Source organism: Homalodisca vitripennis, chromosome 8 (genome assembly GCF_021130785.1).
Source record: "Homalodisca vitripennis isolate AUS2020 chromosome 8, UT_GWSS_2.1, whole genome shotgun sequence".
Taxonomy (NCBI): domain Eukaryota; kingdom Metazoa; phylum Arthropoda; class Insecta; order Hemiptera; family Cicadellidae; genus Homalodisca; species Homalodisca vitripennis.
Window position 1 is genome coordinate 13,064,752 of NC_060214.1, and position 27,757 is coordinate 13,092,508.

Sequence of the window (27,757 nt, forward strand, 5' to 3'; positions counted from 1 at the left end):
TGATTTTTACAATATAGGAATTTTCCTACTTTTTAGCATAATTTCAACCTGTATTTATGTTCTTGTTCTAACAGGTTACGTTTTTTTTATATCAGCTGCAAAGAACTTTCTGTCTTCGTGTTTGATGATTTCCAACAAATCTTTTGACTCCGTCACTGTCCTGGAACTCCTTCCCGTGTAATGTCTCCTTCAGTGGATAAACAAATAGAAATCATGTGGCGCTAAAACCAGGGTTGTAAGGAGGATGAGGAGCCTGTTATGTCAACGATTGTACGGATTAGATGAGCCGTGTGAGGACGTGTTGTCTTATCTTTAATGAAAAGGGTTGAAAAAAGAACCTCTTTGATGTTTCAAATTTATTTTATTTTATTATTTACAACAAAAACAATTCAACTTAAGTACAATTCTGTGATGTTACAGAAACAGACAATCTGTTTGGTGGTCAGACAGCTTTCCCGGAGAGCTCTACACTCGTCACTGGTCTGCGTACAAGGAAGAAGTACAAGAGCTACATAATCCCTGACCTGTATTGCAAAGAATAGAGTTTTGTATTGTAGTTAATAGTAATAGTTACTAATAATAATAATAATAACTTCACATGTTTTGTCTCCATTGTTTCATTTCCTAGTAATGTATCATACGATGATTACAGTTATTTGTCCATGATCCATGGAAAACATGTCATGTATTCCAAGAAAGAAGTTATGGCAATGTATAGTATGTATAAGATATAAATGTAAAGAAATTAATTGCTTGTATCCAAAAGAGGCCAAGAAAGTTTATCCCTTTTCTTTTACTTAAACTATAAGAACTGATATATTATAAGGTATACCCTGAAAGCAAATATGCTGAGGCTCTCACAACCTTGACCTGTTGGCTACACTGATGTGTAGCCTGATTCCTCCACTCCACAACTACCAAATCAGTACATTGAGAACTGTTGATGCGCGTTGAAAACGTTTCGTGTAAAAGTCAATCCAGTCCCCCTCCCTGAGTGTGAAATACACGGTTTCATCCGTTATCTCGTTTGGAGGGGAAAAAACTCCGGTTGAGGTTTATAATAAGGTAAAAACTGCATCATTGCAAAGGATGAAGTGGAAAAATTTATCTCTATGGAGTTTTTAGTTGTCTCAAAAACTCTTGCCTGATTCAACTTGTGTTGGTCTGTCATCTGTTTGGGACCCACCTCGTAGACATTTTCCGATATCCGAGGGTTTCTGTGATGGTTTCGTGATCTGGATATTTGCGGAAATATCGCAGAAAGTTCATCCACAGTCAATTTGCATTCGTTATGGAGCATATTTTCAATTTTTTTTCCAGAATTTCAGTCACAATAAATTGTTGGTCTTCCGCTCCTCTGATCATCATGCATGGACGTACGACCATTTTTAAACTCGTGACACCACTTGAACACGCTTGTACGATTCATAGCTTTATCACTGTATGCAGTTTTTGCCTCATTATAAACGTCAACCGGAGTTTTTCTCTTCCAAACGAGGTAACGGATGATGCTGCGTATTTCACACCAAAAACAATAAAAAAGTAAAGTTTCTCCCTTGGATTTTTCAAATGATTCTAAATCAAAAATTGAGAGATGCTTTCAGAAATATATAGTTTGTATGACTTTAAATGTTCACACTGTTTATGTATATTTACAAAAATGTAAAAACATATTTTTTTTTATTTAAGTGAATAGACAAAACACCATTATAGACATGTACCTAAAAATAGTATAAAACCTAGTAAAAAACGGTATTAATGAGAAGTTTCATTCTTCCTCTTTGCAAACATACCAGTTTTATCACTATGGGTCAATATATACTCCAAAAATAATGTAATACGATGCAACCTAATTGGGCCGGATGTCCGGCACTGCCACTTGAGCAACCAACCACACCGTATAACCGGCACCTGCAACTTCTAGAGTTAATATACAGCAAATATACTGTGATATAAAAGTAATAAAAATGTGAATGACAATGTTGAACTTTTCATTGCTGAGAATGTCTGTGAGCTACAATCTGTATTAGTGCGAGAAGTACAGTGTCGTTGATATCGACTATAAATTTTTTGTATGACTTTACTCTGTATTTTTCAGCATTCAGGCAAAAAAAAGGGTTAGAATCTAACCGTTTTTCACTACATCCCTGACTCAATTTGGTACATTTGGTGTGTTGCCAATTCTGACGTTTCATTCGACCGGTGTCTGTAGATTCTTTTTGGTTATTATAGTTGGTGGATCCTACAAATGTGGTAAATCGTAGTGAATTGTTACTTAGCATACTTACTATATTGTAATAAATTATTCATATACATTTCAATTTTTCTGAGCATAGTGTTAAAACATTTGTAGCTTATAAGCACTGCATTACAACAGTCATGATCGCAACTTGAGTTATTATTCGTTGCAAAGCAACAAAAAGGAATGTTTTTGTTTCCTTCCACTAAAATTAACTATTTTTGTAAGAAAGTAAATAAAACAATATATTTTTAGAGATAAATAATTTGCTACAAAAATACTGCATTAAATTATAAACAAATTTACAAGTAAGTTATTTTATATGAGCCAGTATTTTTGTTTTGTTATTACGTTTTCCAATTGTTTAAAAATTAATATTGTTATAATTTTTATTTCCACAGGAACTGATAAAATTGCATTGCACTGAAAGGGTTAAGATTTCAGTAAGAATTAATTTTAAGATTTATAATTAGATTATTGCATGTTTACTTAAAACATTTTAAAGAATAAAAGAACAGGTAATTTTTTTTGTAATATTTATACATATAAATTTATTTATGTTTCAAAAGATGAAAACAATTATTTTAAAATTTTCAATTAAGTACTGTATAAATCCATAATATCAGTAGTCATATTAATATCTTATCTCTTATTCATCTTTTATAAATAAAATTGGTAACTTTCCTTTTTTACATAGAACTGAAAAACTCATACACTTTACCAATACTTGCAAAAAACTGTAATTTACAATATAAATTATCTTTGCACAACAATGGTCTTTAGTAATATATTTTTAGGAAAAGGCAGAGTAAGCTTCAACAGAATTCCTTATTAAAACCATTGTAACAAGTCAATTATTACTAAAAAGTAAAGAATGTTCAAAACATTCACCTTTTTCATATTGACAATTTTACCTAATTAATACATTCTTGCAATAATTGTCTAACTTGTATTGTCGTATTTAACAATGTTCTAATACAAACATAACAGAGCTTACATTCATGTAAATGTAAAAATAACATTAACACTTTCACTGCCGAAAATGTCATTTGACGTTGCATGTGAAATTCTATAGACTGCCGACATCTTTTGATGGTGCCGACTTTTACAGTAATAAAAATGCATTTAAACGTATTTGTGCTTCAGCATTGATAGTCATTCGCTATTTCCATGTTTTTATTTCTTACTCTGTGGATTATGATCTATAAAATGTTGTTGGCAGTCATCTGGAATATCAGAACAAAATGGTTTGTTTACAAACTCGTCGTCACGTCGGCCGTTTGTTGTCGTTCTGCTAATTCCTCGTCTGCATTGTTATTGTTTTGCTTGCTATTATATTAGTTTACGCCGATTGTTTTGTGAGTAAATACAATGGATTGTGACAGTGTTGAAGACAATCAAGTGCTAGAACAGTTACTCAGATTTTCAAGTGAGAGTAAAAGTAATGATTTATTCCAAGATGACAGATAGTGATCCTGATTTTACTACCGATGGATTTGTTGACATTGTTTTTTTACTCAAATAACAAATATAAGCATCATAGTAATAAAAACTTTTATTCCTGTGTTTTATAAACAATTGGTCTATTACAGAATTTTATAGTTTATTGATTATTTTTACCTTCTGGTAAAGAATTTGATGATGACCCTGGAACACGTGGGTTTAACCCATTGCGGATCACTGACGAGCTGGGCTCGTCACGCAGCAGCCGGGCCTAATGGCACGATGACGAGCTCAGGTCGCAAAAGCGGTCTGCTTTTAACTTTCCCTCCAAATAGTTCTATTAATGTCTGATAGATTGGGCGATTGTCTTTACTTGTCAACTAAGAGTGTTTAACAACGGTCTACGTTCAGAGTTTTCAAAAGTTATATAAATATCCTACAGATCGCAGTTGTATATCGAAGTTGAAAAATCATTCATATGAGTTTACTCTTTGCTTTTTAGCGCTTCTGATGGGTTGTATTCTTCAGCTGTTATTATAATAGTAACTAGTATCGCATTTTATGGTATAATTTGCGTGTCATAAAATGAGCTGATCGAAATGGAAAACTTATGATCGTCTGAACTGGATCGATATTTATTAGAGATATTTATTACAATAGTTCATAAACAATATATTGTATTTAATTACTTTATTTTTAACCCGGGAGCACTCGCGCTATTAGATTGAATCTAACATAATTTTTGTGTTATGTAACATTTTTTTTTATTTGTTATCTTACAACACTGAACCCTTAATTTATGCTTCTATGGGTATGTCTGCTGCGTATTGCATCATGTTTAGACATTAGAAGTTACTGGGGTGGGGTGTCATGGTGGGTGGGGTGGACGCTCCTCGCGGGTTATTAGTTTCAACCTAACAGCGCGAGTGATCGCGTAACTGCCAGTTTAAATCCATCAGTTTAGTGATTTTTCTTGTTTTTCTGTTTGCTTTTGAGTTATATTTCGTAGATTGCTCTTTTATGACTTTACAATTATTGCAATGAATGAAGACCATGAAAAAGCCATTCTTAGTTGGTTGGAGGATGTTAGATTCGATCTAACAACGCAAGTTCTTGCGTAACTTCTTGTAGCGCGAGTTCTCGCGGGTTAAGAATATAGATGGAGATATTTTTATAAACCGGAATCCAGTTGAACGTAGATATGAAGTGAGTATACAATAGCGAGCGATACGATGTGGCGCACCATTGCTGTTCGTTCGGCCGCTGACCGTAAATTAATTGGTGTCCGCGCGCCAAAACAATACGATCTGCAATTTATGTTGGACTAGTACATAATGATGTTTTTGGCCAACATTTTATTTTTTACCAAAACATTATTTTTTAAGTTTTAAAACAAGACTCTGTTTTAAAATATTTACGCATGAGCATTTATGTAGAAAGAGGAAGAAGAAGCTTTAAAAAAAAATTTAAATCCCATCGTTTTCTTACAATTCGTTGAAAAATGAATTTATTTTGAAATCATTAAAATGGGCGGCAGTATAAGAAAGTTGTTAAAATTAGGAGGTGGCAGTGAAAGTGTTAAAACTATCAGTGTCCTCTATTATTACATAATACAAAGCTATGATATTTAAAATTAGTCTTTCATTTTATATACCACTTAACGTTTCAAAAGTGTTTTCAAGATTTAAGAGTGTACCATTATTCTCGACTATACCCAGTCGTAGCTCATCTCTCGGAGAGGAACTGGGAAACGTGGAACCGTGCGGAGGAATGTCGGGCCAAGTCGGAGAGAGCCAGGAACCCCGAGAACAGTTGGACTGTGAGTAGACAGCACATGACGGCCTGTGAGACCAGCTCCACCACGCCAGGCCTTAGTGCCGGCAGAAGTAGTAACAGCTGTAGTGGTGTCTGCAGCAAGAGTGACAACATCCAGAATCCTGCCAGGCCAGGGATCTGGTAAACAATTCAATATTACACAAACATTCTTATTTTCTGAAAATCCTCATACTAGTAAAAGTTATCAATTATTCCCTTGGCATACATCAGCTAGAAAGGTGCCTGAGGGGCATTCTTAGCCCAAACATGGTGCAGTAAGGTTTCCTTTGACTTTTCTAATTTTTCCAGCCACCACCGAGCTAATATCAATGTGCAAATAAACAATCAAATTGTAATAAATCTTTAATGCAGGTCCCAAGCTATTCACGAATGTTTCTGCAATTCCAGCACATCCTAAATGTTTGAAACGGTTGACTGAAAATTTTCCCCCTCCTAAAAACGTAATACTACCGTTTAAAGGAGACAAATTTTCAGTCAAACATTTGGTTTCAATACTGATTTAAAACAATTTTAATTCATAGCCCTTCCAAACTATTTACGAACATAACCCAGAACAATGAATGAACTTTTAGTGAAAATTTGAAATAATTGTTCTCATTATCAAACATGGATGACTCTGATGATTTTGTTAGTATAGTTGTTGCTGTAGTTGTAATATTCTCTCAACTTTCACTTTTGTATGAACACAGAAAAAGAAGAAGGAGGAAGAGAAAATGGTGGTAAATGAATTCTTTGATTAAGAGCAGAAACATGTGTATATATTTGTGTTATATGAGATGAAAAAAGCATTTTGTTTATATTTTTGTGCTTGCTGTGAGACCCACATTGACAAATGGTATGTCGTTAATTCACGAAGAGTGTGGGAGTTTCTCTTCAAATTCAACAAAAATTTGCTTCCTTTTATACTGCCACACAAACCACTCCAAGAACGAAACCGACCAAATCCCATTTGACTCAAAATAGTTTAATTTATATTCCAGTCTTGTATTCATGAAGTCTCTACCACTTTGCCGAACATTCGTTATCAATACAAACACTTAGGCATATTCGTGAACAGTGTGGGAACCTTCTCCAAAATGGTATTTTTGACATGAGCATTCTTGATGTAAATGGTAGAAGTTATACTGGCAACAGTGCACCGTTTTTGTGGCAATTACATAATGAATGAATAAATTCAGTTTAGTTTAGTTGGAAATATAATGTTACCATTTTTTAAAATTGTTAATTTTTTGTTAAATGTCAATGAAAAAAAACATAACAAATTACATTTAGATAAGTTCTATATAGAAGACAGATGAACCAATACCTGTATTCTGTAGAGGTTTGATGAGCCATTTCAGACATACAACCGTTGCAATAATCATGCACATGATCATTTCATTACATTTCGCTGTGTTTTGTGTATCTGAGTTTTTTTATTGCAAAATGTGACTAAGGTAAAGAACATACCAAGCACTAAATCTGTAGTTAAAATTCTAACAAATTTTACAAACACAAGAAAATTAAAATATTTTTATTGCAACATATGTGTAGTTTAATTTGGATTCAGTGTTACAAATTACATCAAATACAGTACATTAAATATATTAATGTGCAGAAAATTAAAACACCTTATAAACTAGAGATGAATAAAAACTATTGTAACAGACTTAATGTGCTGAAATCCCTGGTGATAACAAACCAATAGAATTGGAAGAAGAAACAAAGAGGGGATAATAAGAATAGCAAATTTGGATTAGTTACAATGTATAGTGTCACGGTTATCTCATCATTTCAGTACCAGTCCAGAATCAGTTGTAACGGTCGAGTTTTGTTCCCTTAGGACTAAAAGCTGAGAAATTGCACTGAGTCCTAAAGGACTTTACCGCTGCTTCCGGAGTGACAGGGTATTATGAATGGTACGGTTGGGGTAGGAGTCACCTCCTGTTGAGATCCATGAAGAAGCATTTCTTGCATTAACCCGTTTCTTCCCACTGTCGACATTTGTCGACATGCAACTTAATATTTTTTTGTGGGAAATTTTGATTGTCTAGGACTCTTACGATAATATCCCGCTGTTATGTTGGTATCTCTGAACTAGCAGTTGATGCGCCGCGGCAGTGGCTAGTTTGGTGCTTTTGTGTCAACAACTCTACTGATTGACTCTCAGCCTCACTATGTCACTGATAGACAGGTAAGTGTATTACAACCTTGTAAATAATAATATTATTTACCGTACGCTATTTATAGTGATATAAGATATGTGTATGACGTATTACTGTGTTGAACGTGTAAAATATTGTTTTAGGGTATCGATTTTACAATCATAAATATTGATGTCGACAAATGTCGACAGTGAGCACCAGCGGTAAGGGTCGATGTCCATTACAACAAATTGTTTTTTTAGGTTGACGGTAGCTGACATCGCTAATATATTGGAAGAGAGTGAAAATATTATAGATCCAACATTTTTTATTGAGCCACCAGATAATCCAGCCCTCAGTGACTGTGATTCCGATGACGATGATAGTGGCAACATAAATCATTTATCTGGCAACCAACTCAGAGCTGGTGGTGAGCTGATAGGAAGAAAATTAACTGAAGATGGGTTAGTTACAATAAGAATTGGTGGAATACCTGAAGAAAAAAGTGACCAAGAAGAAGTGGAACAAGTAGAAGATAAGAAATTTGAGGAACCTGTGGACGAAGATGACAGTGTAGTAAGCGTAGATGTTGTTTTTGAAGAAGAAACCCAAGGAAAAGTTAGTAAAAATACGTTAGAGAGCAGAACTAAAAAAAGAAAACAAATAAAAGATGTTAGAACAAAAAAGAAGGTGAAAGGAAATAAGTCAAAACGTACATGGGAAGAAAAAGACATTGCAGATGTAAGCTCTATAGAGTTTACTCGTGCGAATTTCTTGTCAAATGATTATTCTCCTGTAGAACTGTTTGAAATGTTCTTTGATGACGAGGTCGTAGAGTACATTGTTTATTGCACTAATCAATATTCCCTAGAAAAAGGAAACATAAACTTTTCTACATCAAAAAATGAAATACGTCTGTTTTTCGCCATTCTTTTTCTATCAGGATACAACACTATGGCTCGTTACAGAATGTACTGGGAAACGGCAGAGGACACACATCATGAAGCAGTTTCACGTGCAATTTCACGTAATCGTTTTCAGGATATCTTGAAAAACATTCACTTCTGTGAAAATGATAAATTAGACAAAGATGACAAGTTTGCCAAAGTTCGCTCTGTTATGTGCATGCTGAACGAGCGATGGCTTCGTTACTTCCCAGGTGACATTTACTTATCCATTGATGAATCCATGGTACCTTATTTTGGAAGGCACGGGTTGAAACAACATATCCATGGGAAGCCTATCCGATTCGGATATAAAGTTTGGATATTAGCTACAAGGTTAGGCTACGCTATTCAAGCGGAACCGTATCAGGGCAAAGCGACTGGAGCAACTATTCCTGAGCTCGGTGTGGGAGGCTCAGTTGTCATTGATCTTATATCTGAACTCCCACAGGACAGAAAATATAGTTTGTTTTTTCGACAACTTCTTTACATCTTTAAAACTGCTTGAAGCGTTAAAAAACAGGGGATATCATGGTACAGGGACCATAAGGGTAGACAGAGTTGAGGATGCCCCTCTTCGTAAACCTCAAGATCTCAAGAAAGAACCAAGAGGTACTTTCCATCAAATAACTGACACAGACACCAACATAACACTTGTGAGATACATGGACAACAGTGTTTTTACTATAGCGTCGACAGCAACAGGCGTTCATCCTGAGGGGAAAGCAAAGCGTTGGTCCTCTAGCAATAAAAAACACATCGTTGTGCCACAGCCAAACTGTGTCAATTGGTACAATATGAATATGGGTGGGGTGGATAGGCTAGATGAAAATGTATCTACCTACCGTATTCATATTCGCAACAAAAAGTGGTATTGGCCAATGGTTGCATACATGCTGAATGTGAGTATGAATAATGCTTGGATTTTATACAGAATGACGCCAAAAGGAGCTGAAGAACAATTAGATCTTCTTGGATTCACCCGCTACATTGTCCGTACGTACATGCGAACATGCACAAGCCATCGATCCTCTGCAGGACGGCCAAGCCAGACAGTATCCAGTAGGGTGTTGCCTGAAATCCGATTCAGTGGAAAAGATCATCATTTAGAAACAGTTCAAAAGCAAATTCGCTGCGCACTGTGTTCCAAAGCAACAAGGAAACGGTGCAAGACTTGTCAAGTTGGATGCCATGTGCTTTGTGCGGAGGCTTTCCATACTTCCTGAGGAAGTAATCTCTTATACAATCCTTTCTGATATGTAATCTATTCATAAATACTGTAATGGAACAATAAAAGCATCATTATTTCATTTTTTAACTTATTTTAAAACCACCCCTTTCATTCCCACTGTCGACAAATGTCTACATTAGCCTCTATTCTCTAACTGCACCCGTTCATGCCCACTGTCGACATATGTCGACATGCTATAATTTATTGTTATTATTAAATTTTACATATTTCATACTAAAACTATAGTAAATAACTGATAATAAAGCAAATAACCAAAGGCCACCAAAAAATCTGACAAAAAAATAATTTGGGCAGAAACGGGTTAATCTCAGTCATATCTCCTTGAAAGACGGAAAGGCCAGCTCTGTACCAGGCTCTCCAGTCAAAGCAGATGGGCGGCACGCCCTTATGTCTAGGCTGGCAACAGCCCTTAACACTTAGGGAACCCCACCAAATCCCAACAGTCATCTTCCACTGTAGACTAGACCTATCAAACTACCCTTGCACCCCAGAATCTCGACATTTGCGGTTATTGATGTGCCGCTCCTAGACATCCATGAGGTTGCCCAGATTTAAGTGACATCGGTTTTTGCTGTACCCATTGTAGGTTCAACTGGAAGGTATAAACTAGCTAGAAGTGAACTCTACTGGGGAAACAGTTGTGTTGGTTCCAGTGGAACCTTCTACTTTTTCACTGTTGTGTTTCCATAACCACTCCAGTTATGAAAAGTCGTAACAAGGTAGTTCCTGACCCATCTCCAATACTCTGTACTAACAAATGTACGGCTATGGTTTCTCTACTTGTCCTTTAAAAAGTGAACAATTAGGAAAAACATACAAGTCCCTTATATGCGTACTTCTATATATGTAAGTATATTAGTAAATACTTACGTTTCCTGTGAGGTTTCCTAAATAACCCATGTACAGTCTGGTGATTTCAATCAGAACAGCTGCAGTCAAGGCTATAATCAATATCACCTTGTTCAAGTCTGGTAGTTTGTCGTACTGTAAACCGAACAAATATATTAAAAAGGATAAATATGAATTTGGGGTGTACTCCGAATTTCATTTTGAAAACAATGAAACTTACATGTATAATTGCTGGTTTTTCAAAATGATTTTAGGAAATGTAAGAGGTGTTAAACATAGTGTCACTTAACAAGCTGGTTTTTTGTGATTCTTATAATTTTGTGGTATCCACTATGGTTTTTACAAAATCTAGCATCCAAATTTTGAAATGGCCGCCATTTTGTAACTGGAAAAGATATTTTATTCATCTTTTACAAAGTGTTAGGTCTATAATATACAATAGTCATGCAAAATCCCTGTAGCTTAAGGAACGTTTTATGAGTTTTTACGAAAACACAAACAGACATCCAGACTGAAAACGAACCTTTTTAGGACATGTGTTTTATTGGAACTTTTTTCTATGTTTTAGCATGATAAATCGTGTTCTAAAATTTGTTAGCATATTATTGAAACACTCTGTATATTGTTAGTTTGTATTACCAAGAACAATATACACTAGCAAATGTTACTGAAAACTAAATATATATATATATTTATTTATACTCCTACTAGCTAACGCATCATGGTACTTATACGTATAAACTAGCGTTGAAGGTGTTAACTCATGCATGTATGCTAAATAATTACTGTACAGGAGTTTGTTTCAAATTTGATTTGAGGGATTCATCCGCAATGTCCACCCTCTAGGTTCACTCCTGGTAGGACAGCAACAACTTGTCCAAAGCTGTAAAATGTTCTGCTTACAATTAGTTTTTTTAAAGTCAGAATTGATTACCCCTTAGGATTTCATAATTTTGATCAACAATATAGTACAATATGATGTATAATTGAATCAAAGACATTTCCCTTTAGTTTCTTCTTCGTTTGGGGAGTTTCTAAGAGAGAATCTACAAGCTCTTAGTTTCATACTTATTTTTAAACATCCAAACGGGTCCATATTTTTCCCTATTATCCCCACGTTCTGCTTTAAACATGATTGATTGTAAGTCATGTTATAATTTCAAAAGTGTAGGAAAGCAAAGAATATTCCTTCTGCTTCTACTATATTTCCATTTCTATAATCCATTTCTCTGACAAATTTCTTTTTGTGATTGAATATAACCAATTTCAAAATTTAATGTATAAAAGGAGAAAATAAACTCCTTGTATACAATCTAAATATACAAAAACAGTTGCATGTGAAATGGCACAAATAATATCACACTGTTCAATATTACAAAAATGTGTATGACTTTTTTACTTTATTCGAATATATACAGATGAAAGGCCTGTAACAGTCCACACCAGTCTCTGTTACTGATGCTGGCTAGCTCAGGGGAAAGGGGGGATAAGTTGTTCCAAGTCCTAGGCGAAGTCCACAACAACGACGAAAAATGTTCAATATTTATTTTGGGGCGCCACCTTGTTTTGGAAGGAGACTCCAGGGACTGTAACAAGGAACCAGTCCTTTCCAGGTTCCGGGACTTCACCAGGGTAAGCAGGTGTAGGGACCCAAGAGAATTACCAAAGGTCGATGAACCGTTTTACAATAAAAGTTAAATTTAATTGTGAGAATACGAATATATTTATAAATTTAGTAACTAGGAAAATGTTTGGTGTGACTCCAACTATATTAATATAACTATAAATTTAAGCTGTGAAGACGGGAAAACGCAAGACTACAGAACTTTACAGACTCGAGTTTATTGCAATAATTCCCGTAAAGGGCAAAAACGTATCCTATATCATTTTATAACAGTTACAGACAGTATTGCCTCTAATCTGCGCTACAGTGAAACAAAAAAACAACTCCATATATATAACCAAGACTATTACTGATATAACCACACAGACTTAGATAAGATACCTTAAGATAATTAAACCCTTCTTACAATACAGATATATAATTAAACATTTAACATAAACCAACTTAACTACCTAAAGACAGTAAAAGAGTAATAATTGATGCAACTCTTATTTGTGGAGTCCCAGGCGCTGAGTATCCTCCGAGAGGTATATCGAGAGGAATGGTCCCCGTCTCGAAGAGGAATACAGTATAACCTGAGAGATCACCAAAAAATTTGTAAGTCACTCACCAGAAGACGACAAGTCCACGCCCGATAACTTCAACGAAGTCGACCGAACCGAGAGGAAGCACACGACCGCGGGTGAACCGGATGTGCGGTACGGCAGTGTCGGTCGGTACGGCACGGCAGACAAACAGGCGGGTGCCGGCAACAGCAACTCGGAGAGCGCAGCAACAGTGGGACTAACAGATTATCCTCAGTCCAGCAGCCACGATCAGACTCCAGGGAATAAAACCCTGCACAATGTAAAAAGATGATAGCCCAGCTCGTTAAATTACTTACAACACAACGTATTCAAAGTTTTTAACTACACTGAATATTAAATACAATAACGAAAGCACCATAACGAATAATAATTCAAGACAACAGTAAAATACATATTTTATAAGTAACAGTCACAGCATCTTTACGGGATTGCAACATCAATTACAGTTACTAAAAGGTACAAGTATCAGAGCGGAAATAGTTTTGTGACTAAAAATGGAGTGCTTTTGGACTAAATTGCTTTTAGTATTTACTAAGTTTAGCACTATTACTGCCTGTATTATTAATTATTTTCAAAGAAACAGTATTATTAAAATACTAATCAATCACACATTGCACAGTGCAATACCAATACTAGATACTAAAGATAATATAGGTATATATATTATTTTAGAGGAAATTACTATGTTACTGAGCGAGCAAACTTTAAATTTAGTGACATAGAAAATAAGCTTAGAATACACAATAAATTATTATTTACAAATATTTTTCATGGTGACACATAGCCTTGTGACATGACGACATTGATTTACAAGACATAAAAATTATAAATTGGTTTAATCAAATTAGCATTAATAATTATTTAATTAATTAAGCTTTCATTCAAAGTGGTTTTATAGTTTATCTTGTTTAACATCTACTGTACGACAACCGTTAAATACATTACATTAACACAACAACTCTGAATAGGTTCCTAATCCTCCTGTTACAACGATCGTATAACTAAAATTACTTAATTAATTTATCTCAACCAATGATAACTTAATGAAAGTTCTCTATATTTGAAACAAGTAGTGAACTATATGTCTACTTTCATCTGAGCATTTACCTAAGTTGCACACTGTACTTGGACATGACTATACTTTAAATGTATTGTTAAATAAGAGTGCTATTGTATACTACTAATTTAGATGGCATGTATACTAAACATAAAACAGATTTAGTTTTATTTATTTATTTGTAATTACTATATAATTAATTAGGTTAGACAAACATTTTTGTAATTATCATGACTGATTAATTGTATTCATTATGATTTCTTTATAACATTTGAAATGGATTTTATACTAGAAGTAAAATGAATTATTACAACCATGATGAATTATTTTTAACCTACTGAAGTAGGGCAGTTACATGAAGTAATGGGAGGCTTTCAGTAAAATAATAAAATTATATGAACAGAAACTATCTTTTCTACATTTTGGCGATCAAGATAAAATTATCTAATATTTATTGGGCTTTAAATTGCTTAGGCCACAATGGGAAAATATTATAACATCCATAATTAACAAGGCAACGTACATAATCATTAATAATTTACATACAGAAATCAACAATTCTATTATATAAATGAATTTTTTTCACCTTTATGAAATTATTGGGATATATTTTGTGAATATATAGTTATCTTTTCCAGACATGAAAATATTTTCGGCAACGCCACGAGGTGACGCTTCCGCCTACTACGGCCAATCGACCCTTTACTCAAAATATTACTGATACTTTAATTATGGTTGGGGCTTGAATTTATAAAATCGGTAATGGATATTCTGTCCATGATTATACATATTATTAATAAGGACACCTGCTTACCTCTAAAATGTTCTTCTGAAAACCAAAGTAATCCACCGTAGTGTAGAGGGTTCATCTAGTGTCCGATGTCGTATCATCAATGCCCAGAAGCCACTAGAATGTTCCTTACTGGTAAGCATGTCTAAACAGGGATGCCGCTATCAATCTACCAATGTCAATATCACTATCAACAGCCTGCCCTACCGGTAAACAGCTGTTGATCTACTGTTAGCAGTAGCCGATGTCCTTCACTCGCTAAAATGAATTTCTCCTGCGCCCTTATGGTAGGTTAGGCAAAATGCAACACTTCCAGGCTTGAGTATTTCGTCCAAACGTTAAAGGCTAGCTCTTTAACTAGATATTCTAATGAGGTGATCAGGCTCATTTGGGAACATATACTAAATCAAGTAGAAAGCATGTTACAAATACCCCCCCACCAGAAGAAAATTTCCCAAATTTTCTCCGAACTAGTTGTTGTAGGGCTTAAGGTCGGCTACATGCCAATTGCCGATGGACTTTCCGTGAAGATCTTGCAGATTGTAAACCAAAGGAGAAATCTTTTGTGCAATGACATATGGGCCTACAAATCTTGGTGTTAATTTGGCAGAAATGAAGTTAACCGCATCAGACTGAGAAAAGTTCTTCTTCCATACTAGGCTATTAATTCGGTAGGTCTGGGGGCGTCTTCTAAGATTGTAGTGACGGGCATTGGTACGGTGCACCTCTTTCAGCTTCTCAGACACTTCTCGATGTATCGCCTGAAGTTCTTTCAGTTTATCACTGTACTCTTGGCAATCTCCAACCGAAGGCAGTTGGTCCTCAGATTGTAGAACATCAAATCCGGAGCCAGCAACCGTGAGTTCACGTCCAAAGACGAGAAGATTTGGGGTATAACCAGTAGACTCATGGACTGAAGATCTCAGAGCAAATCCCAATTGAGCTATATTCTGGTCCCAATTCCTATGATGGTCTCCTACATAAGCCCGAATCATAGTGATAACTGTCTTATTGGTTCTCTCCGTAGGATTGGCTTGGGGATGGCGACTAGCATTAAACAGGATTTTCACCTTATACTGCTGTGCAAGTTTCTTGACTGGACTCCCGATAAATTCGGAACCGTTGTCACATATTATATATTTTGGCACTCCAAAAACTAAAAAGACATCTTCCTCTAAATGTCTGGCAACTGACGCGGCGGTAGCAGCTCTTAAAGGTTTCAACACAGCAAACTTTGTAAATGAATCAGTGACAACGAGAAGATACTTATTTCCTTTTAGCGAACGGGGAAAAGGGCCCATCAAATCTGCCGAAATCATCTTCCACGGTTCTTGCATCCCACGATATTCTCCCATTAACCCTGCCGGTTTTTGGTTATCATATTTTGTACTTTGACAAATTTTACATTTTGAAATATACGACGCCACATCCTTCCTCATTTTTGGCCAATAATATTTCTGCTGCATTCTCTTGTACGTCTTCAAAACTCCCTGATGTCCTGAGGTTGGGGCATCATGGCATTCTTCTATAGCTCGACGTCGAATATCCTTGGGTAATACCAATTTCCACTTGGATTCTTCTGTAGATAAGGCTGATAGGTCATCAATCTTCTTCCACAGCTGGTTCTCTTGAACACTCCACTGGCTGTAGGCCGCAGGGTTCTTAATCACCTTTTTCCTCAGGTTAAGATACCACCGATCGCTAATATCTACTGGAATTATCGTTGCACAAGTCGCCGTATTTTCCATATTCAAACCTGTAGAACGAGACAGCAAATCGGGAACAACATTTTCCTTTCCTTTCCGATGGACCAATTGGAAGTCATATACTTGTAAACGAAGAGCCCACCTTGCCAAGCGTCCTTGAGGGTCTTTAAGGTTATTCAACCACAGAAGACTATGATGGTCCGTGATTACGGTAAATTTAGTGCCTTCAATGTATGGTCTATACCGTTCAACTGCCCAAATGACGGCTAAGCACTCTCGTTCAGTGGCTGAGTACTTTTGTTCTTGCTGTGAAAGTGTCCGACTACCATACGCAATAACAACTTCACCTCTCTCATCTGACTGACTCAAAACTGCACCTAAACCAATTCCTGAAGCGTCACACGAAATTGTGAATGGCTTGGTGAAGTCTGGGCATGACAGAATAGGGGCGGTAACTAAACATGACTTAATCTCCTGGAAAGCCTCTTGAGCTTCCTGAGTCCATTCAAATGATTTCCGTTTCTTGATCAGAGAGGTCAAAGGATAGAGTCTTGTCGCAAAATCTGGTATAAAACGTCGATACCATGACGCAGTGCCGCAAAAGCGTCTCACCTCTTTTTGATTGCGCGGAACAGGAATGTCCACAATAGCCTTGACCTTATCAGGGTCCACACGGAGTCCTTTCTCGCTTACCATATAGCCTAGATACCGTAGCTCTGGAATACAGAATTTGCACTTCTCTCTGTTAAGAGTCAATTTTGCGGCCTTAATTCTACGAAAAATCTCTGACAGTACCTCGATATGCTTCTGAAAATTGGACGTAACCACAATCACATCATCAAGGTAAACAAACACATGAGGCTCCAAATCTGGTCCCAAGACACCATCAACAAATCGCTGCCAAGTAGCTGGAGCGTTACTCAATCCAAAAGGCATGGTTACAAATTGAAACAAACCCCGTCCAGGAATAGTAAACGCGGTTTTCTCCTTACTGGCAGGATCCAATGGAATTTGCCAATATGCGCTCTTTATATCCAAACTTGAAAGATACCGGGCGTCTCTAAGCCGGTCGAGAATACTAGTAACGTGGGGGAGTGGGTAAGCATCCTTCTTGGTCACCATATTGACTCTCCGAAAATCTACACAAAACCTTTTGGTACCATCTGGCTTATCTAGGAGAAGGATTGGTGAAGACCATTCACTATGTGAAGGCTCGATGACTCCAAGCTCTAACATTCTATCTAGCTCCTCATCCACTAATTTCTGTCGAGCGGGAGATATTGGGTAGTATCGCTGCTTAATTGCAGGAGCATTACCAGTATCTATCACGTGCTTCACTTTGTCTGTACGTCCTAGAGTATTAAGTTCATCCTGGAAATGTTGGTCGATCAAATTATGAAGTTTTAGTTTTTCTTCATGCGTCAAATGCTCCTCTGATTTGATACCCTCAATAGAACAGCAATGGACTCGGGAATTTTTCGGGGCAAAATCCCATTTCTGGTGATGAACATCAGCTACAATGTGCATACAGTCCCAAAAATCAATACCCAGAATCAAAGCTTGCTGCAGCGAAGAAACCACTAAAACATTCAAAGTTTCCGTTTTTCCTTTCAATGTAATAGGAAGATTAAGAATGCCATCAACTTTATGTCGCTTTGAATCAGCTGTCTCAACACATCTGCCATCACTGCTACGTAGTCTAGCCGGAAATTTGTCTAATATCCATAGACCTTCTTTCCCCAAAATTGTTTGGGATGCACCGGAATCCAACAAAGCCTTGATTTCTTTTCCAAACACTCGGACGGTTAGATAAGGTCTTGGGTCGCTCACAGAGCGGTCAAGTACATAGGATACAGGCCTGCAGTCTAAATTTGAATGTTTAGTCTCGAAATTAGCAAAACCAATGTTCAGGGAGTCAGTTACTTTGGTGCACTTGACTCCCTGCGCTGCCCGTTTTTTGGCCCACACTTGGGACAGTTAGTCTTCAACATCTCAGGAGCACCACAGCCAAAACAAAAACGTTTACGTTCTTTACGACAATTAGAAAATCTGTGGCCAGATTCTCCGCAATTCCAACAAGAAACAGAAGAAGTGGGTGAGGAATTTCTGAACTGGGCGCTTGCGACTTTTACAAGTGGAAGAGATCGTTTCCTATGAGGCTCAAAATACGCTAAATCTGGTTCCAAAGCTACATTTTGGTGTGGAGGTGGTCTACGAAGAGATCTTAAACGGCCCGCTTCCGCTTTTCTTCCTAAACATCGAAGATCCTCCAAAGACTTTATGTCAAATAAGGCCAGACGGTCCTGAAGTTGAGGATGTAGATTGTGCATTATTAACTTAAGCCTGGTTGGTTCTGGAACACTGGAAGCCAACCTACCATACAGACCTTCCATGGCAGCAATAAACAGATCTATGGACTCGTTATCCCCTTGCACTCTAGTAAAAATTTCCTGTTGTAACTGAAAGTCATAATCAGGGGCCTGGAATACAATACGCATTTCTTTGCATAGCTCCTCCCAAGATGAAATTCTTGACTGAGTTGATCTATACCAAATCAGTGCAGAACCACTGAATAGGTCCACTGCAGAATTAAACAACTCCTGAGGTGTAACTCCTCTAGCTCTCCTGAGCTCCTCGACTCTTTCTAAAAATGCTCCAATACTCTGCCCTGATGAGTTGTCAAACTGTACACCCCATTTATACACAGGAACTGACTTGCTTCGAGATCTACTACTGACATCACGAGACTCCTGAAAAGGAACTTGATCAGTTGAATACCCAGCCCTGCTTTGATCTATCGCTGTCTCGGGAAGTAGGCCTAATGGAAGATATTGTGTTTTTCGAACATTCATATCAGCTGAGGCAATGATTTTTCCAACCTCAGATGTCTCAACAGATTTCGTAGTCTCCTGTGTTAATCTTGATGAGTCCTGGTAGGTAGAAGGAATGTTCTGAGGGACCATACTGATAAAAGAATCAATAAAAGTTTTTGTTTTCACAAGCAACTCAGATTTCCGCTGTCCCGGTTCAATATCAGTAGAGGCTGTATCAGGAATTCTCTCAACACGGTAGTACAGATGCCACAACCTTGCAGAAAGCCGTTGGAACTCATTGTCCGTGCGATTTCCATCATAATCAGAAACCAAAGATGACAAGTCAGACAACTTAGCCTCACACTCTTCTAATTCCGTCTCCACATCCAAATTATTTACAACTACCGCATCCGCTGGAACATTCGTAGATAGACAATGTGACAAGCGCTTCCTTAACTCTCCTGCCGAACCTTCTGAAGAAACACCCCTGATTTTCAGTTCATATTCCACCTCAGATTTTCTTAAGTGGTACGCACTCATCGTGATGCAAGAAACCAAGTTAAACAGCGAAACAGACAAGTTCATCCACCCAGTTCAAAAATGTTCATAAACAATAGCCAAAACGATGAAGGACACAAACAAACAAATTTTTACATCACAGACACGTACATAAAATTCAACACAATTATTTCCAAAAGAGTTCAAAACATCATATAAAGAATCTTTAAAGAAGTAAGTTACTTTTAAATTTCAGTACTTGGATCAAAACATAATTCCCAAGCTATCCTCAAAATATCTAACGGATGTCTTCAAAGTTCCGGACACGTTTTCTTAAAACACTCTAATTTCTACACTATTTAAAAAGGAACACAGGCCCCACGTTCGGGCGCCATTTGTAACAGTCCACACCAGTCTCTGTTACTGATGCTGGCTAGCTCAGGGGAAAGGGGGGATAAGTTGTTCCAAGTCCTAGGCGAAGTCCACAACAACGACGAAAAATGTTCAATATTTATTTTGGGGCGCCACCTTGTTTTGGAAGGAGACTCCAGGGACTGTAACAAGGAACCAGTCCTTTCCAGGTTCCGGGACTTCACCAGGGTAAGCAGGTGTAGGGACCCAAGAGAATTACCAAAGGTCGATGAACCGTTTACAATAAAAGTTAAATTTAATTGTGAGAATACGAATATATTTATAAATTTAGTAACTAGGAAAATGTTTGGTGTGACTCCAACTATATTAATATAACTATAAATTTAAGCTGTGAAGACGGGAAAACGCAAGACTACAGAACTTTACAGACTCGAGTTTATTGCAATAATTCCCGTAAAGGGCAAAAACGTATCCTATATCATTTTATAACAGTTACAGACAGTATTGCCTCTAATCTGCGCTACAGTGAAACAAAAAAACAACTCCATATATATAACCAAGACTATTACTGATATAACCACACAGACTTAGATAAGATACCTTAAGATAATTAAACCCTTCTTACAATACAGATATATAATTAAACATTTAACATAAACCAACTTAACTACCTAAAGACAGTAAAAGAGTAATAATTGATGCAACTCTTATTTGTGGAGTCCCAGGCGCTGAGTATCCTCCGAGAGGTATATCGAGAGGAATGGTCCCCGTCTCGAAGAGGAATACAGTATAACCTGAGAGATCACCAAAAAATTTGTAAGTCACTCACCAGAAGACGACAAGTCCACGCCCGATAACTTCAACGAAGTCGACCGAACCGAGAGGAAGCACACGACCGCGGGTGAACCGGATGTGCGGTACGGCAGTGTCGGTCGGTACGGCACGGCAGACAAACAGGCGGGTGCCGGCAACAGCAACTCGGAGAGCGCAGCAACAGTGGGACTAACAGATTATCCTCAGTCCAGCAGCCACGATCAGACTCCAGGGAATAAAACCCTGCACAATGTAAAAAGATGATAGCCCAGCTCGTTAAATTACTTACAACACAACGTATTCAAAGTTTTTAACTACACTGAATATTAAATACAATAACGAAAGCACCATAACGAATAATAATTCAAGACAACAGTAAAATACATATTTTATAAGTAACAGTCACAGCATCTTTACGGGATTGCAACATCAATTACAGTTACTAAAAGGTACAAGTATCAGAGCGGAAATAGTTTTGTGACTAAAAATGGAGTGCTTTTGGACTAAATTGCTTTTAGTATTTACTAAGTTTAGCACTATTACTGCCTGTATTATTAATTATTTTCAAAGAAACAGTATTATTAAAATACTAATCAATCACACATTGCACAGTGCAATACCAATACTAGATACTAAAGATAATATAGGTATATATATTATTTTAGAGGAAATTACTATGTTACTGAGCGAGCAAACTTTAAATTTAGTGACATAGAAAATAAGCTTAGAATACACAATAAATTATTATTTACAAATATTTTTCATGGTGACACATAGCCTTGTGACATGACGACATTGATTTACAAGACATAAAAATTATAAATTGGTTTAATCAAATTAGCATTAATAATTATTTAATTAATTAAGCTTTCATTCAAAGTGGTTTTATAGTTTATCTTGTTTAACATCTACTGTACGACAACCGTTAAATACATTACATTAACACAACAACTCTGAATAGGTTCCTAATCCTCCTGTTACAACGATCGTATAACTAAAATTACTTAATTAATTTATCTCAACCAATGATAACTTAATGAAAGTTCTCTATATTTGAAACAAGTAGTGAACTATATGTCTACTTTCATCTGAGCATTTACCTAAGTTGCACACTGTACTTGGACATGACTATACTTTAAATGTATTGTTAAATAAGAGTGCTATTGTATACTACTAATTTAGATGGCATGTATACTAAACATAAAACAGATTTAGTTTTATTTATTTATTTGTAATTACTATATAATTAATTAGGTTAGACAAACATTTTTGTAATTATCATGACTGATTAATTGTATTCATTATGATTTCTTTATAACATTTGAAATGGATTTTATACTAGAAGTAAAATGAATTATTACAACCATGATGAATTATTTTTAACCTACTGAAGTAGGGCAGTTACATGAAGTAATGGGAGGCTTTCAGTAAAATAATAAAATTATATGAACAGAAACTATCTTTTCTACATTTTGGCGATCAAGATAAAATTATCTAATATTTATTGGGCTTTAAATTGCTTAGGCCACAATGGGAAAATATTATAACATCCATAATTAACAAGGCAACGTACATAATCATTAATAATTTACATACAGAAATCAACAATTCTATTATATAAATGAATTTTTTTCACCTTTATGAAATTATTGGGATATATTTTGTGAATATATAGTTATCTTTTCCAGACATGAAAATATTTTCGGCAACGCCACGAGGTGACGCTTCCGCCTACTACGGCCAATCGACCCTTTACTCAAAATATTACTGATACTTTAATTATGGTTGGGGCTTGAATTTATAAAATCGGTAATGGATATTCTGTCCATGATTATACATATTATTAATAAGGACACCTGCTTACCTCTAAAATGTTCTTCTGAAAACCAAAGTAATCCACCGTAGTGTAGAGGGTTCATCTAGTGTCCGATGTCGTATCATCAATGCCCAGAAGCCACTAGAATGTTCCTTACTGGTAAGCATGTCTAAACAGGGATGCCGCTATCAATCTACCAATGTCAATATCACTATCAACAGCCTGCCCTACCGGTAAACAGCTGTTGATCTACTGTTAGCAGTAGCCGATGTCCTTCACTCGCTAAAATGAATTTCTCCTGCGCCCTTATGGTAGGTTAGGCAAAATGCAACACTTCCAGGCTTGAGTATTTCGTCCAAACGTTAAAGGCTAGCTCTTTAACTAGATATTCTAATGAGGTGATCAGGCTCATTTGGGAACATATACTAAATCAAGTAGAAAGCATGTTACAGGCCTCAGAATATAAAAGACTAAAAACTAAATATTGAAAATTACACTTGACTAAAATGCAAGCACTTAATATCGTTATTTAACAAAAATCATTTTTCAATTAAATGACATTAAATGTTTTATTATATTTAGGAAAAATTTATATTTAAATTTTTGTTCAATATTTTTTATAGTATTTAATTTTTGAGTATGTTGGACCTTTTTTAATCCTCTTTTACATGAATGTTGAGTTTAACCCTCTTTTTGCGGTGTCTGGGATCTGAAGCTGTCACAGACTTGACTCAAGGAATCTGGGTTTGTGTTCATCTGAAAAGATCCATTAAAAGGTGGTGACAAAGAATTTAAATGAACTCTTTACATCGTTTTGCCAGAGACATATCTGAGCTTCTTCGTTGCCGACTTTTTTTTGGATCTCTTCAGACGAACATGATTCCAGATTCCAGGAGTCAAGTCTGTGACAGCGTCAGATTCCAGATGCTGCACTAAGAAGAAGATAAACTGGAGCTAAACTCAACATTCGTACAGAATCAGCCTTTTATACGATTGCTAATTTGAGAATTGAATCTATAACTAGTATTACATTCAGGATTGTTAATTTTTACCATATGGAGTAACTTACCTTCAACGGTAGCATCACTATGATGGTAACGAGCCACACGGGGAAAAAAGCAACATTGAAAAAACAACGCCATTTGCAATGGGAAATTACTGATCGCCTCATGTTCTGAAACACAGTTTACATTCTGTAGCAAATATATTAGTTATTGCCCAAGCATATTTTGCTCAATATGCCCTAAAGGTAAAAAAACAATATATTTACCTATATTTGCATCTAATGAGTAACAAAGATATACATTCAATGTAACTAATAATAAGTATAAAATTTTCCAATGTAAACACTTATTACATGCATGGCCTTTGAAATCAAAGATTTCATCTTCACGCAACTCCATAAAATACAAATCTGCATTGGAAATTAGTGTGTTTATTACTAGTAGCATTCAATTAAAAAAAATCTATTGCTTATAGAATGTACAATAATATACATGTCAATCATGCAGGAAGTTATAATGGTAATAATAAATCACTATGGAGCAAGCAAATGAACCTCTGAACTCTAGTAAAAAAAAACAGCTCTCTTCTTTGTGTCCTTTACAGAGACAAACTGAGTGTGTACATTTATGAACCTGCTACTCTACTATGAACATTCATGTTACAGACTCTGGATTGCAATAATCATTATTTAAATAAGTTTTTGACACCTTTAGTCAAGCGTAAATAACTAAAAAAAGTTTAAAATGAGTTAAATATCTTTGGATTTTATATCTTTTAAAAAATAGAACATCGATAATATGATAATATGCCTCGCTGAAATCCATAACACCAATAAAAATAAATAGAAAAATCTTAAAATTTGCAAAAAATGTATAATTACTACCATCTGAGCTTCTGTGCTTTCTATGAACAAAATGGTTTCAATTGATGACTGACCATGTTGGAACATTGATGTATGAAAAGTCATATTATGAGTATAAAAAGATCAATTAGGATACAGTTGTTGATAAATCAATCAATTTAGCTTTGAACACTCTACAAGTTAATGAATGTATAAATGGCAAACTAGAAATGTGAAACTTTGTACTTAGGTTCCTCTAGGTACAAAGGTGATTGCTATTGATTTTGGGGTTATAGGGTCAAAGGAAAGTCTATTATGTGCCCTTTTAACCGTCTGTGTAGTAACTCTTGATAGAAAGGTACTAAAATCTTGAAACTTGGTTTAGAGAAGGCTGTCCCTAAATTATGTAACGCCCTGGTGGGGGGGGGGAGTTTCTGCAGTTTTATGCACCACTACAGAGGATTGTAGGTATGGTTTTGACGTATCGCTACGTAACTATTGAACCTAAATTAATTGCTTGAATTTGTTCACATAGTTTGCCTGTTTGCTTCCAAAGGTGTTTGCTTAAAAGTTAGTATTAAGAACCCAAATGGAACAAAGTCTGAATCCTCCATCAAGAGTGTTAGATAAAAACATTGGAGAATATGACAAAATATACTTCTTTCAGAAATAGAATCACAAATAGAGTCCATTTTATACTGTACTTTTACAACAAAAATAGTGTTTGTGAACTGCATTTATTTAAAACATTGTTTCATGGTAATAAATCATACTTTACTTTGGAGTTTTTAATTTGTCTCTATTAAATTACATATTAATTCTTCACCTTACACCAATATCTGAATGGGCAAGCTTGAGCAGGCTTGTCTAAACAAGCAGCTTAACCTCCCATGTGAAAATGGTCTATTACAGACTGGAATTTATTTCAAACCAATAAACTACCTACAACACCTTCACATCAATAGTTCTCACCCTAACAACACCAAAAGATCCATCCCATTTAGTCAAGCAGTAATAGGATAGCGTATATGTTCCAATGACAATGAATTGAACACTTTTAACAACACCATCATTGATGCTTTTGTAAGTGGTGATATCCACGGAACTTAGTCTGGAACCAAATCCACCTTGCCCAATCTAACAACACCTCTAGAAAACCCAAAACTTATCATTTCTTGTCTGTCCAACATTTAACAAAGACCCACAACAACTGAATTCTGTATTAAAAGATTCAAAATTTTACAACACAACGGATTTTCTAACATCTGCTCCCACTGTCACTTTGAATTTGTCAATCCCAAAATATCTGATCCTAACACAACTATTACTAAAAACAATCACAACACAACCCATGGTTCTTCCCCATGATATAACTAAATATGCAAAACATGTTCTATAATCCAAATTACTAACACCGTAATATTCTCATCAACAAAGGTGTTTAATAAAATAAAAGGACACAACACTTATTCTTCAGAACATATCACTTACCAACATTGTCCTGCACAATATATAGACCTCACAACCAATATCCTAAGAGCAAATGGTCACAGACAAGATGTCAAAGTAGGTTACAAAGACAAACCAGTCCCTCACATGCTGCAAAAACACAACATCACAGACTTCAATAAATGTTTTAAATCCACAATATTAAAGTCATTACCAAAAGATTGTAATCCCACACAGTCAAGATGATGAAACTAGCATACCAATGGGTAACGAAATCAAGAAATCTTCCAAATCTAAATCAATCATCCAAAATAAAGAATGACACTTAAATAAAAAAATAAGTCACCTAAACGTATTACTTTTTGTAATAATGGATGCTGGTCAAGATTTAAGAGCCTTTTAGCTAACTAATTTTTTAATTTCTCAAAACTAAAAAATAGTGTGACATGAAGTATCAACCACACAGTTGCATGTCACATATAGTCATGTTGTATCCTTTGGGGTGGCTTATATTTAAATCTCAAAAACTTTTCACATGTTGAGCTTGTACCACCCCAATCTCATTGCAGTACATATTGATCATAATTTGAAATTTACAGTTAATTCTATGTCTAAGTAAATATAATCTATGGTACCTATATGAGTTTCTGCAACAAGTTACAATATTAAGAATATAACAATGCACACTCATACCATACTGAATTTTTTTTTTCAATTCAACATTGGCTCACTCTGAAAAACCAAATATCTTCGGAGGGAAAATATTTCAAGCACCATTAAAGGATGCGTTAATTTGTTCCTCAAGCAATCTAAAACTCTTATCTTAATAGGGCAGAAGCCCTAATATAGACTGCTGTGAACCACAATTATAAGGGCTCAGGCTTCTCAATTTAATTTGTTTTGATTTGCACTATTTTACTCCTAAAACTGGACACTAGTATAAAACAGACTGGCTCTAATATTAATACATATTTATTGATTATTTCATGTACCTGTTCTTGTTGATCTTGTTTAATCAACCCTGTTTTGCTTGACTCTCTGTGCATCTTAAATCTCCAAACTTTTCTTGTTATATTGTCAAATGGTTACCTGTTGTTGTTATTGAATTATTGTTATCTATTGATTTAGTCGTTATCAAGTTATTGTTATCCAATTGTATCAGTTGTTGTATTCGCTTGTTGCACTCTTATTCTATATTGTTATGTTATTTTACTATGTAATGGTATTGTAAAAGTGGCGATTGCCGTGGAAATAAATAAATGAAATGAAATACAAATAGGCATAGGCCTAATATTTATCAAACTGTAAACAACAGAAAGTACTCTTTGAGTTGTATAATTCCTTGTATACACTAAGTAAACTAAAATTTAGTATTATAAGAAAAAATTACGTTTTTTAAACAATGCTTGTACACACAAATAAATCACTTACTTTCTTTAACTTGTGGCAAGCTAGAATTGCTACCAAATGAATATCCAATTCCTGGAAATATATGTTCTGAAACTGTAGACACTGTTTGCTTCAACATTTTGTTCTTGTTATGTATTAATTTATCACAATTTTAGGCCTATTGAGGTCTGTAATGGTGATTTTGCAATTTACAAGGAAACTGTGATATTGAAATTTTTATGTTAGTATAATTAAACTGTAAAGCATTTTTTTTAAACAGTACCAGTAAATGCTATAAACAAATACAATAA

At 35.6% G+C, this 27,757-nt stretch overlaps 2 protein-coding genes across 2 annotated transcripts in view; both read right to left on the reverse strand.

Annotated features, from left to right (window-relative positions):
- Window positions 1–27,757, reverse strand: part of LOC124367311 (G protein-coupled receptor kinase 1) — a 305,442-nt gene that overhangs the window by 252,895 nt on the left and 24,790 nt on the right. The gene's annotated exons all lie outside the window — the stretch shown is intronic.
- On the reverse strand, window positions 348–27,739 carry LOC124367312 (transmembrane protein 17-like). The gene is given in 6 exon segments (XM_046824039.1): window positions 348–524; window positions 5,379–5,635; window positions 10,708–10,821; window positions 23,832–23,894; window positions 23,896–23,936; window positions 27,489–27,739. Coding segments are annotated over 5 exon segments (543 nt in total). The 5' UTR covers window positions 27,586–27,739; the 3' UTR covers window positions 348–524; window positions 5,379–5,407.